The sequence below is a fragment of the Aethalodelphis obliquidens genome, unplaced genomic scaffold (assembly GCF_003676395.1).
Source record: "Aethalodelphis obliquidens isolate GAN/ISIS:26980383/991018 unplaced genomic scaffold, ASM367639v1 scaffold43, whole genome shotgun sequence".
Classification (NCBI taxonomy): domain Eukaryota; kingdom Metazoa; phylum Chordata; class Mammalia; order Artiodactyla; family Delphinidae; genus Aethalodelphis; species Aethalodelphis obliquidens.
The window spans coordinates 8,432,037-8,444,442 of NW_020837987.1; the positions used below are offsets into that span (position 1 = coordinate 8,432,037).

General features: G+C 51.6%; 1 protein-coding gene across 5 annotated transcripts in view; it reads left to right on the forward strand.

Moving 5' to 3' along the window:
• The window catches only part of SAMD4B (sterile alpha motif domain containing 4B), a 37,446-nt gene that overhangs the window by 19,217 nt on the left and 5,823 nt on the right, over window positions 1-12,406 (forward strand). For all 5 annotated transcript variants that reach the window (XM_027079514.1, XM_027079517.1, XM_027079515.1 and 2 more), the window contains 6 exons: window positions 3,759-4,229; window positions 8,761-9,000; window positions 9,574-9,683; window positions 9,843-9,929; window positions 10,669-11,011; window positions 12,123-12,208. In XM_027079514.1, the coding sequence (XP_026935315.1) occupies window positions 3,759-4,229; window positions 8,761-9,000; window positions 9,574-9,683; window positions 9,843-9,929; window positions 10,669-11,011; window positions 12,123-12,208 (1,337 nt within the window). The remainder of the gene's footprint in view (window positions 1-3,758; window positions 4,230-8,760; window positions 9,001-9,573; window positions 9,684-9,842; window positions 9,930-10,668; window positions 11,012-12,122; window positions 12,209-12,406) is intronic.

Below are 12,406 nucleotides of genomic sequence, written 5' to 3' on the forward strand. Positions count from 1 at the left end.
GCTTTCCAGTCATGGGAGGCCCACCCTTCCCAGTTCACCGCTGTGCAGACACATGAACACACATTTCCCTAGGGTCAGCTTCCATTCTTCCAAAACCACTCTCCCCTTTCACTGCAGTAGAACAAGGTCCTTCATTGAGCCCAACCCTTGGGGCTCTTCTGTCATGTCCCCTGGCAGTACCAGAGGAGAAGCTGTGTCCCTTAGCCCTGGCAGTACTCTGGGGTGGGGGAGGGACTAGACAAGGCTTCTCTCTGTCCCAGATGCCTCTGGCTACCCTGCAAGGCCTGAACAACAGCGATTGAGAGCATCAGGGTAGGGCTAAAGGGGTAGGCCAACTCTGCTGGAGGAGAAGGGAGAAAAACACCAATCATTGAGTCACATACTGAGTGCTTACTATGGGCAGACTCTGTCAGGTGCTTTATATTCATTGTCTCCCTAAATCCTCTCAACAGCCCTGTAATCCCTCTTTTACAGAGGAGGAGGCATATTGCCCAGGCAACTGTACCACACCTGGGATGCAAGTCCTTAACTTTCTGTCCCTAATCTTCAGTCACTATATTTCTTCTTCCTTCTCATCAAAAACTAAAAACTCAGGGACTAAGTCAGGAAAATGGAGTACCAGGGAGGTCCTTCCCATGTGATCCAGTGCCAGATGGAGGTGGGAGAGCTCAAAAGGTGAAGACTCCCTGAAGTCAGGAAGGCTTATCCCACCTTGGAAAGATCTTTAGATATGGAGCTGACCTGAGAGATAGCTTCATGGTCATGGGGAGCTAGTTCAGAAGATGGATGGAGGGGATGAGGTTTCCTAGCCTTGTGTGGCAGGTCCTGAAAGGGATCTTGAAAGCCAGGGACAGGGGGAAGAAGAAGATAGGCAGCATTGGAGAGATAGTAGAGGGTTGTGGGTAAAAGTTCCTCCCAGTTTTCGAGGCAGAGGGACCTGGGTTCAGATCTTGGCTCTGTCACCTTGGACATCACCTTCCCAAATGTATTTTCTCATCTACAAGATGGGGGTGCTAAAACAAGAGTTGAGGTGAGGATGAAAGACAGTCATGTTCTTAGCATGTGTCTGGCTCAGAATAAATGGTCAGTAAATATCCATTATTACTATTATTGTGTAGTATTACTCTTCATTCTGTTTTGGCCAGTACTGTGGGCATAACATGACTCTGAATAAATGGATGAACCCTTGAACACTTTAACAGGGGTTCTCTAGGAAGCTTGGGTCAGAGAGGCGCAGGCAAGAAAATGTGCACTTATATGGCCAGGAGTTGAGAGGTGTATGTGTTTCATTTTCTTAGAGCTACAAATGTAAGAATTAGTTATGTGAATTCCCAAGCCATAGATTTCCAGACAGGTCATTAAGGGAAAGAAATGTGTGAAAAAAGTATTTCTCAGGTTTTTATGCAAGGCTTCCAGTGGCCAGGTGTCTGGTCTGTAGTGTGGCCAAAGGAGACCAGAGGTCCTTGGAATATTAAGCCTTAAGGAAATTGGGTTGAGACACCATCAGAGGCAGAGGGATCCAGATCAGGGCTCACTTGAAATCCAGATGGCTAGAATTCTGAGGCCCTCCTTCTATACATGCCCATTCCCAGCCTCTCTGTTTCCTGGTCCGGCAGTTGGCTTATGCCTTGAGAATCTCTGTGGGTATTCAAAAGGAGGGAGCCCCTGTAAGTTATAATAACCATGGTGTTAGAAATGACAGCTGATGTTTACTGAGGACTTACTTTGTGCCTTCCTTTGTGCTTTGGTCTCAATTCATTAGCAACCATGCCAGGTAGGAATGATTGTGAGCCCCACTTTATGGACAGAGAAAGTAGAGCTCAGTGAGGTGATCACATTTACATCAGTAAGTAGGAGAGGAGGGACATAAGCCACATCACTGCCTGTTCTTTTTCATCACCCACCCCTCTGGGGTCCTAGCTCTGTTTGGTTAGAACCAGCTCCTTTGTCCCTTTCCAAGACCTCACCAATATCCCAGTAACTCAACTCTCAGAACTTCCTTGTTAGGTGTTTGAAAATCATTACCGTGGCTATAGATATGAGCTCAGTTGCCCAAGAGTGAGGGCAGAGTTGGTCCCAGTCTTTGATCATTGTCTCTTTTCTCAAGTATTGGTATACTTTGTCCCTTGCCCTTGCCCCATCAGCATTACCTGCCATCCTCCACTCCATTGAGCTAGTCATGGAAGTGGTAACAAGGTTTTCAAGGAGGACAGTCAGTCCTGTAACAGTTCCTTCCTGAGACCTCCTTTTTTTTTTAATATTTATTTATTTATTCATTCATTCATTCATGCTGTGTCGGGTCTTAGTTGCGGCATGAGGAACCTTTAGTTGCAGCATCCAGGCCCTTAGTTGCGGCATGCATGTGGGATCTAGTTCCCCGACCAGGGATCGAACCCGGGCCCCCTGCATTGGGAGCGTGGAGTTTTACCCACTGGACCACCAGGGAGTACCGAGGCCTCCTTTATGTGGCTAGCTTGGGGCCTTATTCTTGGGGTGCTCACTTCTGGGTAGAGAGAGGAAGCCTCACTCATCTTCACAGGACAGACAGGCCCTCAGACGATGGGATGGGAAGGAGACATCACCAGATCACCAGGGCATGGAGTAGCCACAGAAGGCTTCCTGGAGAAGGGCAGGTGTAGGCAATCCCTAAAAGAAGTAGAATTTGGATAGGAGGAAGGAGACTGTTGCAGGCTAAAGCGTTGAATCTCAGCCTGAGTATGGAAGCTTGGATGAATATGGCATGGAGAGAGCCCCAGGGAGGATGGGGATATCCTAAACCAAGTTTTTATCTGGAGGAATAGGAGGTGGGGGAGTGCCCTGGAAATGAAGGTGATATTGGGCTAGGAGCTCTTGAGCTTGAGTCCATTGGTGCTGGTTGCCATTATAAGCTCCTGGTCAGGAACATGATATCCTGGTGTGCTTTAGGAAGATCACTCCATCTGGGTGTATGGGATGAATTGGAAGGGGAGAATCTAGAGGCTGAGTCCAGTTTAAAAAGCAACAGTAAGCATTTATTAACTATGTTCTATATGCCAGGCCACTTTCCATTCTTTCTTAGCTTCTTGAATCTCAGAGCAACACTGTGAATTGGGTACTGTAATTATCTTCAGAATTTTTCAGGTGAGGAAATCAGTGCTCTGTGAGGTTCAAGTGACAGAGGTCCAGCTAGTGAGTTGGGGAGTCCAGACCATCTGATTCCAGAGCCCAAGGTTTTTTTGTTTTGTTTTGTTTTGTTTTGTTTGGCCAAGCCATATGGCATGTGAGATCTTAGTTTCCAGACCAGGGATTGAACCTGTGCCCCCTGCAATGGAGGTGTGGAGTCCTAACCACTGGGCTGCTAGGGAATTCCTGAGCCCAAGCTTTTAACCACTGTATTCCATTGTCCTCCAAGTCAGGAAAGAGGGTGTTTTGATAGTCAGGGGAAAGCAGGTACAGGCCATGAAGATAAAGAGTCGGGATACAGCAAGAAGAGCAGGCCTGGGGGCAGCAGGAGGGGCTCAGATTCCAAAGTAGCAAGTTTGGCTTATTAGGAGTCAAAGCAGGTTTCTGAGAGTGGGAGTGATGGAACCAGAAAAAAAATTACTCTGGAAGCAGGCTGAGTGTGTTAGATATCACCTGTATGAGGGACAAGGTCGGAGTCATGAAAGGAGAAGGGAAATGAGATTGGAGCTGAGGGAGCAGGCTATAGGCACCTCTCCTGGTTTTATGGGAGTCCCCCACCCTGGCTCCCCTGACATTCCCTCTTGTCCCCTCTGCAGCCATCGTCAGCCAGTGGCAGCAGGAGTCCAAAGAGAAGGTGGTGTCCCTCCTGCTGTCCCACCTACCCCTGCTTCAGCCAGGCAACACAGAGGCCAAGTCGGAGTACATGAGGCTGCTGCAGAAAGTGCTGGCCTACTCGATTGAGAGCAATGCCTTCATCGAGGAGAGCCGCCAGCTGCTCTCCTATGCCCTCATCCACCCGGCCACCACTCTGGAGGACCGCAATGCGCTGGCCCTCTGGCTGAGTCACTTGGAAGAGCGGCTAGCTAGCGGCTTCCGCACCCGGCCTGAGCCCACCTACCACTCACGCCAGGGCTCGGATGAGTGGGGTGGCCCTGCAGAGCTGGGCCCTGGGGAGGCAGGACCAGGCTGGCAGGACAAGCCACCCCGGGAAAATGGACACGTGCCCTTCCACCCACCCAGCTCAGTGCCGCCAGCCATCAACAGTATTGGGAGCAACGCAAACGCAGGTGAGGAGGTGGGAGTCCGGGAGGCCATGCCTACTTGAAAAGGGTCGGACCGGGCTCTCTCTTCACTCGCTCTGTGTCCCTGGGCAAGTCACATAACCTCTCTGGGCCTCAGCTTTATGAGACAGTGCAGAGGTTGTGAACTGGCATTCCCAGAGCCATTTCTGACCTGCAGACATGTTTTATTGAGCTCAAACTCAACAAAACTTCGGTTTTTGTTTTGTTATGTTTTTAAATAAATTTGGTGATGTAAGGAATTGGGAATTTTCTCCTAAAAATCTGGATTTTCAGCTTCTCTTGAAAAGTCAAAAGATCTGGCAACTCAAGGCCGGTATTCCTGGTGGCAACCGTAAGATGGAGTTGAATATTGGTCACCACCTTCTGACCCTGCACATGTGTCCCAGTCGGCCTCTGCCCCTACCATCCCACTTTGGGCATGTGTGGTAACTGCCTGACTTCAGTTATAGACCATCATAATTTGAGGTCCCTTCCAGCCCAGACATTCTGGATTTTTGTATCTGGCTCCAGCCTACAGACTCATTTCTGAGAAATGTATGTTTGTAAGCCTGTTCATATTAGGTGTAACTCATGCTGCAAGGCATTAGTAATAGTAGGTAACATTGTTGAGCATTGACTGTGCTCGGTACTCTTTTATAGGGACTTTTCAGGCATGATCTCGTTTAATCCTCATCACAACAATATCATTAGCCCCATTCTGCAGATGAAGGCACTGAGACTCAAAGAGACGAAGTCTTGTATTCAAGGTCACAGAACAAGTGGTGGAACTGGCCAGGGTTTAGACCCAGGCAGTCTGATACCAGAGCTTGCATCTGACCACTGTGCCATCCTTCAACTAAGTGGCTTCTTAGCAAGCACCCGCAGAGGCTGGGGTCAGCGGGAGGAGCTGGTATTCCAGTGAGTTTTTGAAATATTAGTTGAACAGTATAAGGGAGAATGGCGTTTCCAAGGATTGATGAGGTGACAGGACCTGACTCAAAGCAAGAAGTTTCCAAATTTAACCTCAAGGTGGCCGGCCCCTTTTTGCAGGCACTGGGTAAAGCAGGCCAGGAGAGGGTGGCAGTGAAATGTTACCTGTGCCAGTGGGTGGGGTGAACCCTGGGTCTTCATTGCCCAGCTGTGTGGCACCTGTTACATATCAGTTACCCCTGAGCCTCTTTCTTCCCCAGCTGAATATGGATATCCTGGTCACCTGCCTCCTTCCAAGATGCTGGCAAGAATCAGGGAAGATAGAGGGGTAGAAGGGTACTTCCGGGAACTCTAGCAACCCAAGGTGTCTTGGACCTTGTTTTCTAGTCTCAGAGCATGACAGTTTCTGGGTCCATGTTGGGAGGGTATATTAATAATCGTAATTCTAGCTAAAATATATTCAGTGTTTAGTCTTTGCCAAGAGCTGTTCTGAGAAGTTTATACTTATAAATTCATTGGCTGAGGCACAGAGGAGTCACTTGCCCAAGGTGGTGTAGCCAGAATTTCAGTCGAGGCAGTCTGGCTCCTCAGCTTATATTCTTTGTTACTGTGCTACACTGCCCCCACCTAAAAGTGACCCTCCCGAAGATGCTCATCAAGGGGAGGGGTCACCCATGCAGGGTGCCCATACAGTCCTTCCTCCCCACGATGGGGACAGCAGCTTTAGAGGACCAAGATGGAACAATGTTGAATAGGGGATTTGAACCAGAAGAGGAATTGGGCATTCCAGGTACAGGGCACAGCATGAATTGAAGGTATAGGGGTGTCAGATTGGAGGGGACAGTATGCAGACAGGTCTGGCTAGGATGGAGAAGTGCGAGGATTTAAATGAGTAATAGCAGTAGCAAATATTCATGTTTACCCTGTGCCAGAGACTTCACATGGAAGTGGAGACAGAGGGGGAAGATGAAGTGACTTGCTCAGGATCATGAAGTTAATAGATGGCAGAGCCAGAATTTGAACGCAGGTCTGTCTTGACTCTCAGATCTCAGTATGTTAGGGCCACATTCAGAGGGGGCCTTGAAGGCTAGGATGAAGCTTTTCAATTTCAATTTCAAGCAGTTGCAGGAAACAGGAAGCCATTAAACTATTTTTGAGTGGGGAGCAAGGATTGGCCTGTAAGGGCAGGCAGGGTGGGTTTGGGGTGCTGCCAAGGACAGGCCAGGGCTTCTTGGAGAGTGTGAGGCCCTGGATGTCTGGCCGGCATTCCTGTTTTTATGGTTCTCATGCTGTGGCCAGCCTCCACCCCAGTGTGGGTCCAAAAAGGGCTCCTCAGGAACTGCACAATCGTTCCAATGAGGATAATTTCCAGCCCTCTCAGCCTCGCCTTCCCGCTTCTTGGTTGAGAAGGGAGGAAGGAGGAAGCCAGGAACACCAAGACAGGCAAAAAAAAAAAGGCCTGTGTTAAGGGTTACCCAGCCCCCCCAGGGCCCAGAGGGTGACATCTTCTAGGAGTCCAGAGGCTTGGAGGAGCCCCTTGCAGAGAACCCCAGAAGTCACAGATAGGGGGAGGAGGCTAGCCTTAGTGGGTGGGATCAATGCGCTGCCCTCTTCCTCAGGTGACTTCCTGGCTAGGATCATAGATAACTGTCACAGATGAGGGAAGGTGCTTTGGGGACCTGTACCAGGCTGGTTGTCCTTCTGAGGCTGGGTGTCAGTGTAGCACTGGCAGGAATCCCAGCCTTTCCATCAGAAACAAGGCTGGGGTTCTTCTGTCTCTGCCTCCCAACTCTTTGTGGGAATTGGGGCAAAGGACTTCAGTTCCCCAGGCCTTGATGTTCTCACCTACCCAGGGTGAGGCTTTTGGCTTTGTTTCCTTTTCTTTTTTTGACTTGGGATACTTCTAGATTTCCTGTGTCAAGCTCAGAGGCCCCCTTAGCACCCTTAGGATGGTGGGTGCCCTCCTTTTGGACTTAGTGAAACTTTGAAAATTCCTGTGTATCTTGCCCTGACCTGGAGGTACAGAAATGATTGGGCAGGCTTGCAGCCATCCTATAGAAGCCCAGAGTCCAGTGTGAGGCAGGCTAGTGAAGGGGGCAGTGAGTGCTGGACTTGAGGTAGCACAGGGGCCCAGGGAACGCAGAGGAAGGAGTCACAGAAGAGGGAACACTTGAGCCAGGAGTGAAGGCTGAAGTGGCTGGCAGATAAGGGTGGACGAGCGGTGAGCTAGGGGGAGGGAATAGCACTTGTAAAGGTCTGGAAGCTCATGGGAACCTGCCCTGTCCTTAGAATGGTTAAAAATCAAGTTGGATCCTTTTTCTTACCTCAGGAATGGGATGGATGGAGGATGTGAAACATCCTGTGGATGAGGGCCTGGATTCACCCTGATTTGGGCTCAGTATAGGAAAAATCTTTGGGAGGTGGTGAAGCCCAATAACAGAGATGTTGAGGAAGCAGTTTATGTACTTCATTCACTTACTTTGCAAGTAGTTGTGAAGAACCTCCTCTAGTCGAGGCCCCATTGTAATTACTGAGGATACAATGATGTTTAAGACAGGACAGGGCCCTGCTGTCACAGGTCTTGTAGGAGGGGCGTACAGTTAATAAGCAAGTGAACAAATAACTAGATAAGGTCATTTTAAGCTGTGATAGGTGCTGTAAGAAAGATAAGGCAGCGGGGCTTCCCTGGTGGCGCAGTGGTTGAGAGTCCGCCTGCCGATGCAGGGGACACGGGTTCGTGCCCCGGTCCGGGAGGATCCCACATGCCGCGGAGCCTGCGCGTCCAGAGCCTGTGCTCCGCAACGGGAGAGGCCACAACAGTGAGAGGCCCGAGTACCGCCAAAAAAAAAAAAAAAGATAAGGCAGAGTGATATGATAGGGGGTTGGTGGGGGACAGCTACTGCTGACTGAGGGTTCAGGGAAAGCCTCGGAAGAGGTGATTGTTTGAGATGAGACCTGGGGGAGCCAACTGCTAAGATCAGGAGAACAAGAAGAGCGAGCAAGCACAGAAGTCCTGAGGCTGGAACAAGCCTGACTGTTCCAGGAACAAATTGGGGCGGGTGTGCGGCAAAGGCTAGAAGGGCTTGAACCAAAGGGGCGAGTCATGAGAAGTCAGAGGTGAGCAGGGCCCAGATGCTGCAGGGCCTTGTAGGTGTCAGGGGAGGAGTTTGAATTTTATTCTCAGTGCAAAGGGAAGCTACAGGTAAGATTTAATCGGGGACTGACTGGGTCAGATTTGCATTTTTAAGAAGGATCAGTGTGGCTGTTGTGAGTTGATTAGACTGTAGGGGGCAAGGATGAAGGCAAGAAACCGGTGAGGAGGTTGTGACAGTAATTCCAGCTAGGGACGCCAGTGACTTGGCCCAGGGTGCTAGCAGAGGAAGTGGAGCGGTTCAGAGAAGTGGCTGAGAGCTTGCTGATGGATTGGGGGGTGGAGGAGTGAGGGAACCAGCAGTACCTGGTAGGTGGTTCCCCTCAGACCCCAGGGTCCCTTCCTCTTGTTGAATTCCAGGGCTGAGCTGCCGTCCATGGCACTGACCAGGGGGACACGGTCTCCTGTGGTCAGATCCCCAAGCCTGACCTCTTGCCTCTCTCCCCCTCTGGCCAGGTCTCCCCTGCCAAATCCACCCCAGCCCGCTGAAGCGCTCCATGTCGCTCATCCCCACGAGCCCCCAGGCCCCTGGTGAGTGGCCGAGTCCAGAGGAGCTTGGGGCCCGGGCTGCTTTCAACACGCCCGACCACGCACCCCTCTCGCCCCAGAGCAGCGTGGCCTCCTCTGGCAGCGAGCAGACGGAGGAGCAGGGCTCCAGCCGGAACACTTTTCAGGAGGACGGCAGTGGCATGAAAGGTACAATGTGGGAGAGTAACACTAGGACCCTCCTCAAGAGGCTTCCGCAGAACTTACAAGGACAGAAGAGAGCTTGTAGCTGCCACCCCACCTGTCCTGTCCCTCCCCACCCAATTCTTCCTCTCCCCCACTCCATCCCCGAGAAGGGGACAGGTCTGAGGAGAGTGGACAGGCCCTGCCCTTAGGGCTTAAGACTGGGCAGAGGGACCCCCACAGGTCCCAGTCTGATGGGGGAAAAGCCCCTGCCCTCAGGCACACCAGTCTGACAAGAAAGCCAGGACACAGAGGTAACTGATGGAATAGAGGTTCCAGGAATACTTTTAAAGACATCAGAGGTCATCCTAGTACACATCCAACCCAGCAACTCAGGAGGATCGGGTGTTCTGACCAGGGAAGGCCACCTGGAAGGGTCTGGCTGGACAGAAGAAGGTAGCTTATGGACCCTTGGCTTCTCCCTACCTCCTTCCAATTTTCTACAGCTTTTAAGGCTGCCTATGATTTATGCCTGGTCCTTCCCCACATCTGTCACCAGGGCCAGATTCCTGATCTTAGGCCCTCCCTTCTTTTCCACAGATGTGCCCTCGTGGCTTAAGAGCCTCCGCTTGCACAAGTACGCGGCCCTCTTCTCACAGATGAGCTATGAGGAGATGATGACACTGACTGAGCAGCACCTGGAGTCTCAGGTAAAGCCGAGGGGACCATCGGGGCGGGGTTGGGGGCAGTACCATTTTGACATTACCCTTGCAGCCCAAGCCTCCTCTGCCTCTTTGGGCCTTGTTGGGGCACCTTCAGTACCTCAGCCTCCCATTTCCAGCTTCCTCTCCCCTTCTGCCCTACCGCAGAATGTCACCAAAGGTGCCCGCCACAAGATAGCCCTGAGCATCCAGAAGCTGCGCGAGAGGCAGAGTGTCCTCAAATCCCTGGAGAAGGTGAGGACCTGCTATCCCCATCCAAGGCCAACTGGCTACCCAGTGGTGCTAGTGGCTGAAGTCTCTGGGTCAGCCTTGTTGCTCATGTGGCCCCCACCTCGGGACCTCCCCAGCCCTAGGGAACCAGGGTCCAAGGACCAAGTGCAGGTCGGATCACAGGGTTCACTTGCTGTGGCTAAGCTAAGAGGCTCTCCTCCCTGTCTGTCCTGGCCTGTGTCTCCAGAATCTTGTTTGTTGACTCAGCCCCTCTCTTCCATTTCACTTTTCCATTTCTAGCAGCTCTTGCTGATAGAGCAGAATGTCTCCCCTGTGTGCATGATCTCTCTTTCCAGTTGGTTGTTTCTTATCCGCTCACTCTCCTTACACATCTGCCTTGATTTGCATCCCTTTTTCCCTTTCCCTGCCACTTACCTTCTGGTTTTTGCCCCCTTCGGTGTCTTAGTCCAGATCTCTGGGTCTGAATCTGGTTCCATCCTCGGTGGGACCCTGAGGCCCCACCTTCTAAGCTCCGTGGGACTCTACCTTGAGGGGGGAACAGGGACTGTGTATGTACAAATGTGTGTGTTTGTGCATGTGTGTGTGTGTGTATGCTCTGGCAGTGCCCTTACCTGCCTTCTCTGTGTGCTGGAACCCAGGGTCCCACCAGCTCTCTGCAAGGACTGTTTGACCCCACATGTATAGTCATTCTACGTAGCTCTGGGGGTTGGCATGTGACCCAGGCTGTGTCTTCCCCACTCAGGATGTGCTGGAAGGCGGGAATCTGCGAAACGCTCTGCAGGAGCTGCAGCAGATCATCATCACCCCCATCAAGGCCTACAGTGTCCTTCAGGCCACTGTGGCTGCCGCCACCGCCACCACCTCTACTGCCAAGGACGGGGGCCGGGGGGAGCTGCCACTGCCAGGTGCGGAGCCTCCCCTGGCTCACCCTGGCACAGACAAGGGCAGTGAGGCCAAGGACCCTCCAGCTGCAGAGGGCTACCCCCCTCCACCAGCTCCAGCTCCCACTGATGGCAGTGAGCCAGCCCCGGCTCCCGTCGCTGATGGAGACATCCCCAGTCAGTTTACACGGGTGATGGGCAAAGGTGAGACCACCCAGGGCCCAGCAGGAAATTCTGGGGCAGGGTGCCAAGTGAACCCAGGCATCAAAGGTCAAATCCAGTTTAAATGATGGAAGCAAAACTTTTCAAAGCACTCTGGGGTTTAGAGCACTACAGAGAGTGGCTAAGACTGAGATGACAGGGCCCCTGCCCTCAGGTGCATCCAGGCTGATGGTGGGAGACAGCCCTTACCCTCAAAGTGTCTCCAGCCTGAGCAGAAGATGGGACGTTGTGTCAGTGGAAACTGCATACAGTAAGGAGTGAACAGATAAGGCGAATCCGTTGGTTCTTTCAGAGGGGACTGAAGTCCACAGGATGGGTATGGTGAAGCTCTTAATGGGCTCGCCTTTTCCTAAGGCAGCACAGCGTAGGCAACTTTACACTTGGGTTTAAGTTGTTTCTTTTTTTTTTAATAAATTTGTTTTCTTTTTTATATATATAAATTTATTTATTTATTTACTTTTGGCTGCATTGGGTCTTCATTGCTGCGCACAGGCTTTCTCTAGTTGTGGCGAGCGGTGGCTACTCTTCCATTTCAGTGTGCGGGCTTCTCGTTACAGTGGCTTCTCTTGTTGCAGAGCACGGGCTCTAGGTGCGCGGGCTCCAGTAGTTGTGGCGCGTGGGCTCTAGAGCGCAGGCTCGGTAGTTGTGGCTCACGGGCTTAGTTGCTCCATGGCCTGTGGGATTTTCCCGGACCAGGGCTCGAACCCGTGTCCCCTGCATTGGCAGGCGGGTTCTTAACTACTGCACCACCAGGGAAGTCCCAGGTCTAAGTTCTTTTAGCTGAGTGGCCTGGGACAAGTGACTCAACCTCTCTGAGCCTCAGGCTAAAAATGCCTACATTGATGAGACTGTTGCAAGACTTAAAAAGGAGAAAAGGTATCATTTACTTCACATCTGCTTTATGCCAGGCACTATGCTGGGCACTTTATATATCCTCGTGATAAGCCAGGTACAGTGCTTGGCACATAGCTAGTACTCATCCAGCATGAGTTTCCTGACCCACCTTCTGTGCCACCCAGCTGGGCCAGGGAAGCTGGAACATGGCAGAGGGCATGCTGGTAGCTAACCTCCTGCCCTCTCCCATGTCCCCAAGTGTGCACCCAGCTGCTGGTGTCCCGACCAGACGAGGAGAACATCACCAGTTACCTCCAGCTCATCGAAAAGTGCCTGACTCATGAGGTGAGGCCTTCTCTAGGGGTCCCAAGAAGGGAAAGGCTGCCCCATCACTCTCAGGACCAACATTCCTTATATAAGCAATAGGGCCCTGCCTGACTGGCACGTGCCCACCTCTCCAGCCCTCATCCTTCCCAGTGTTGGGTTCAGTGGATGCCCCTGAGCACTCATTCTTAGAGCCTTAGTACATAATCCTCTGGGGAG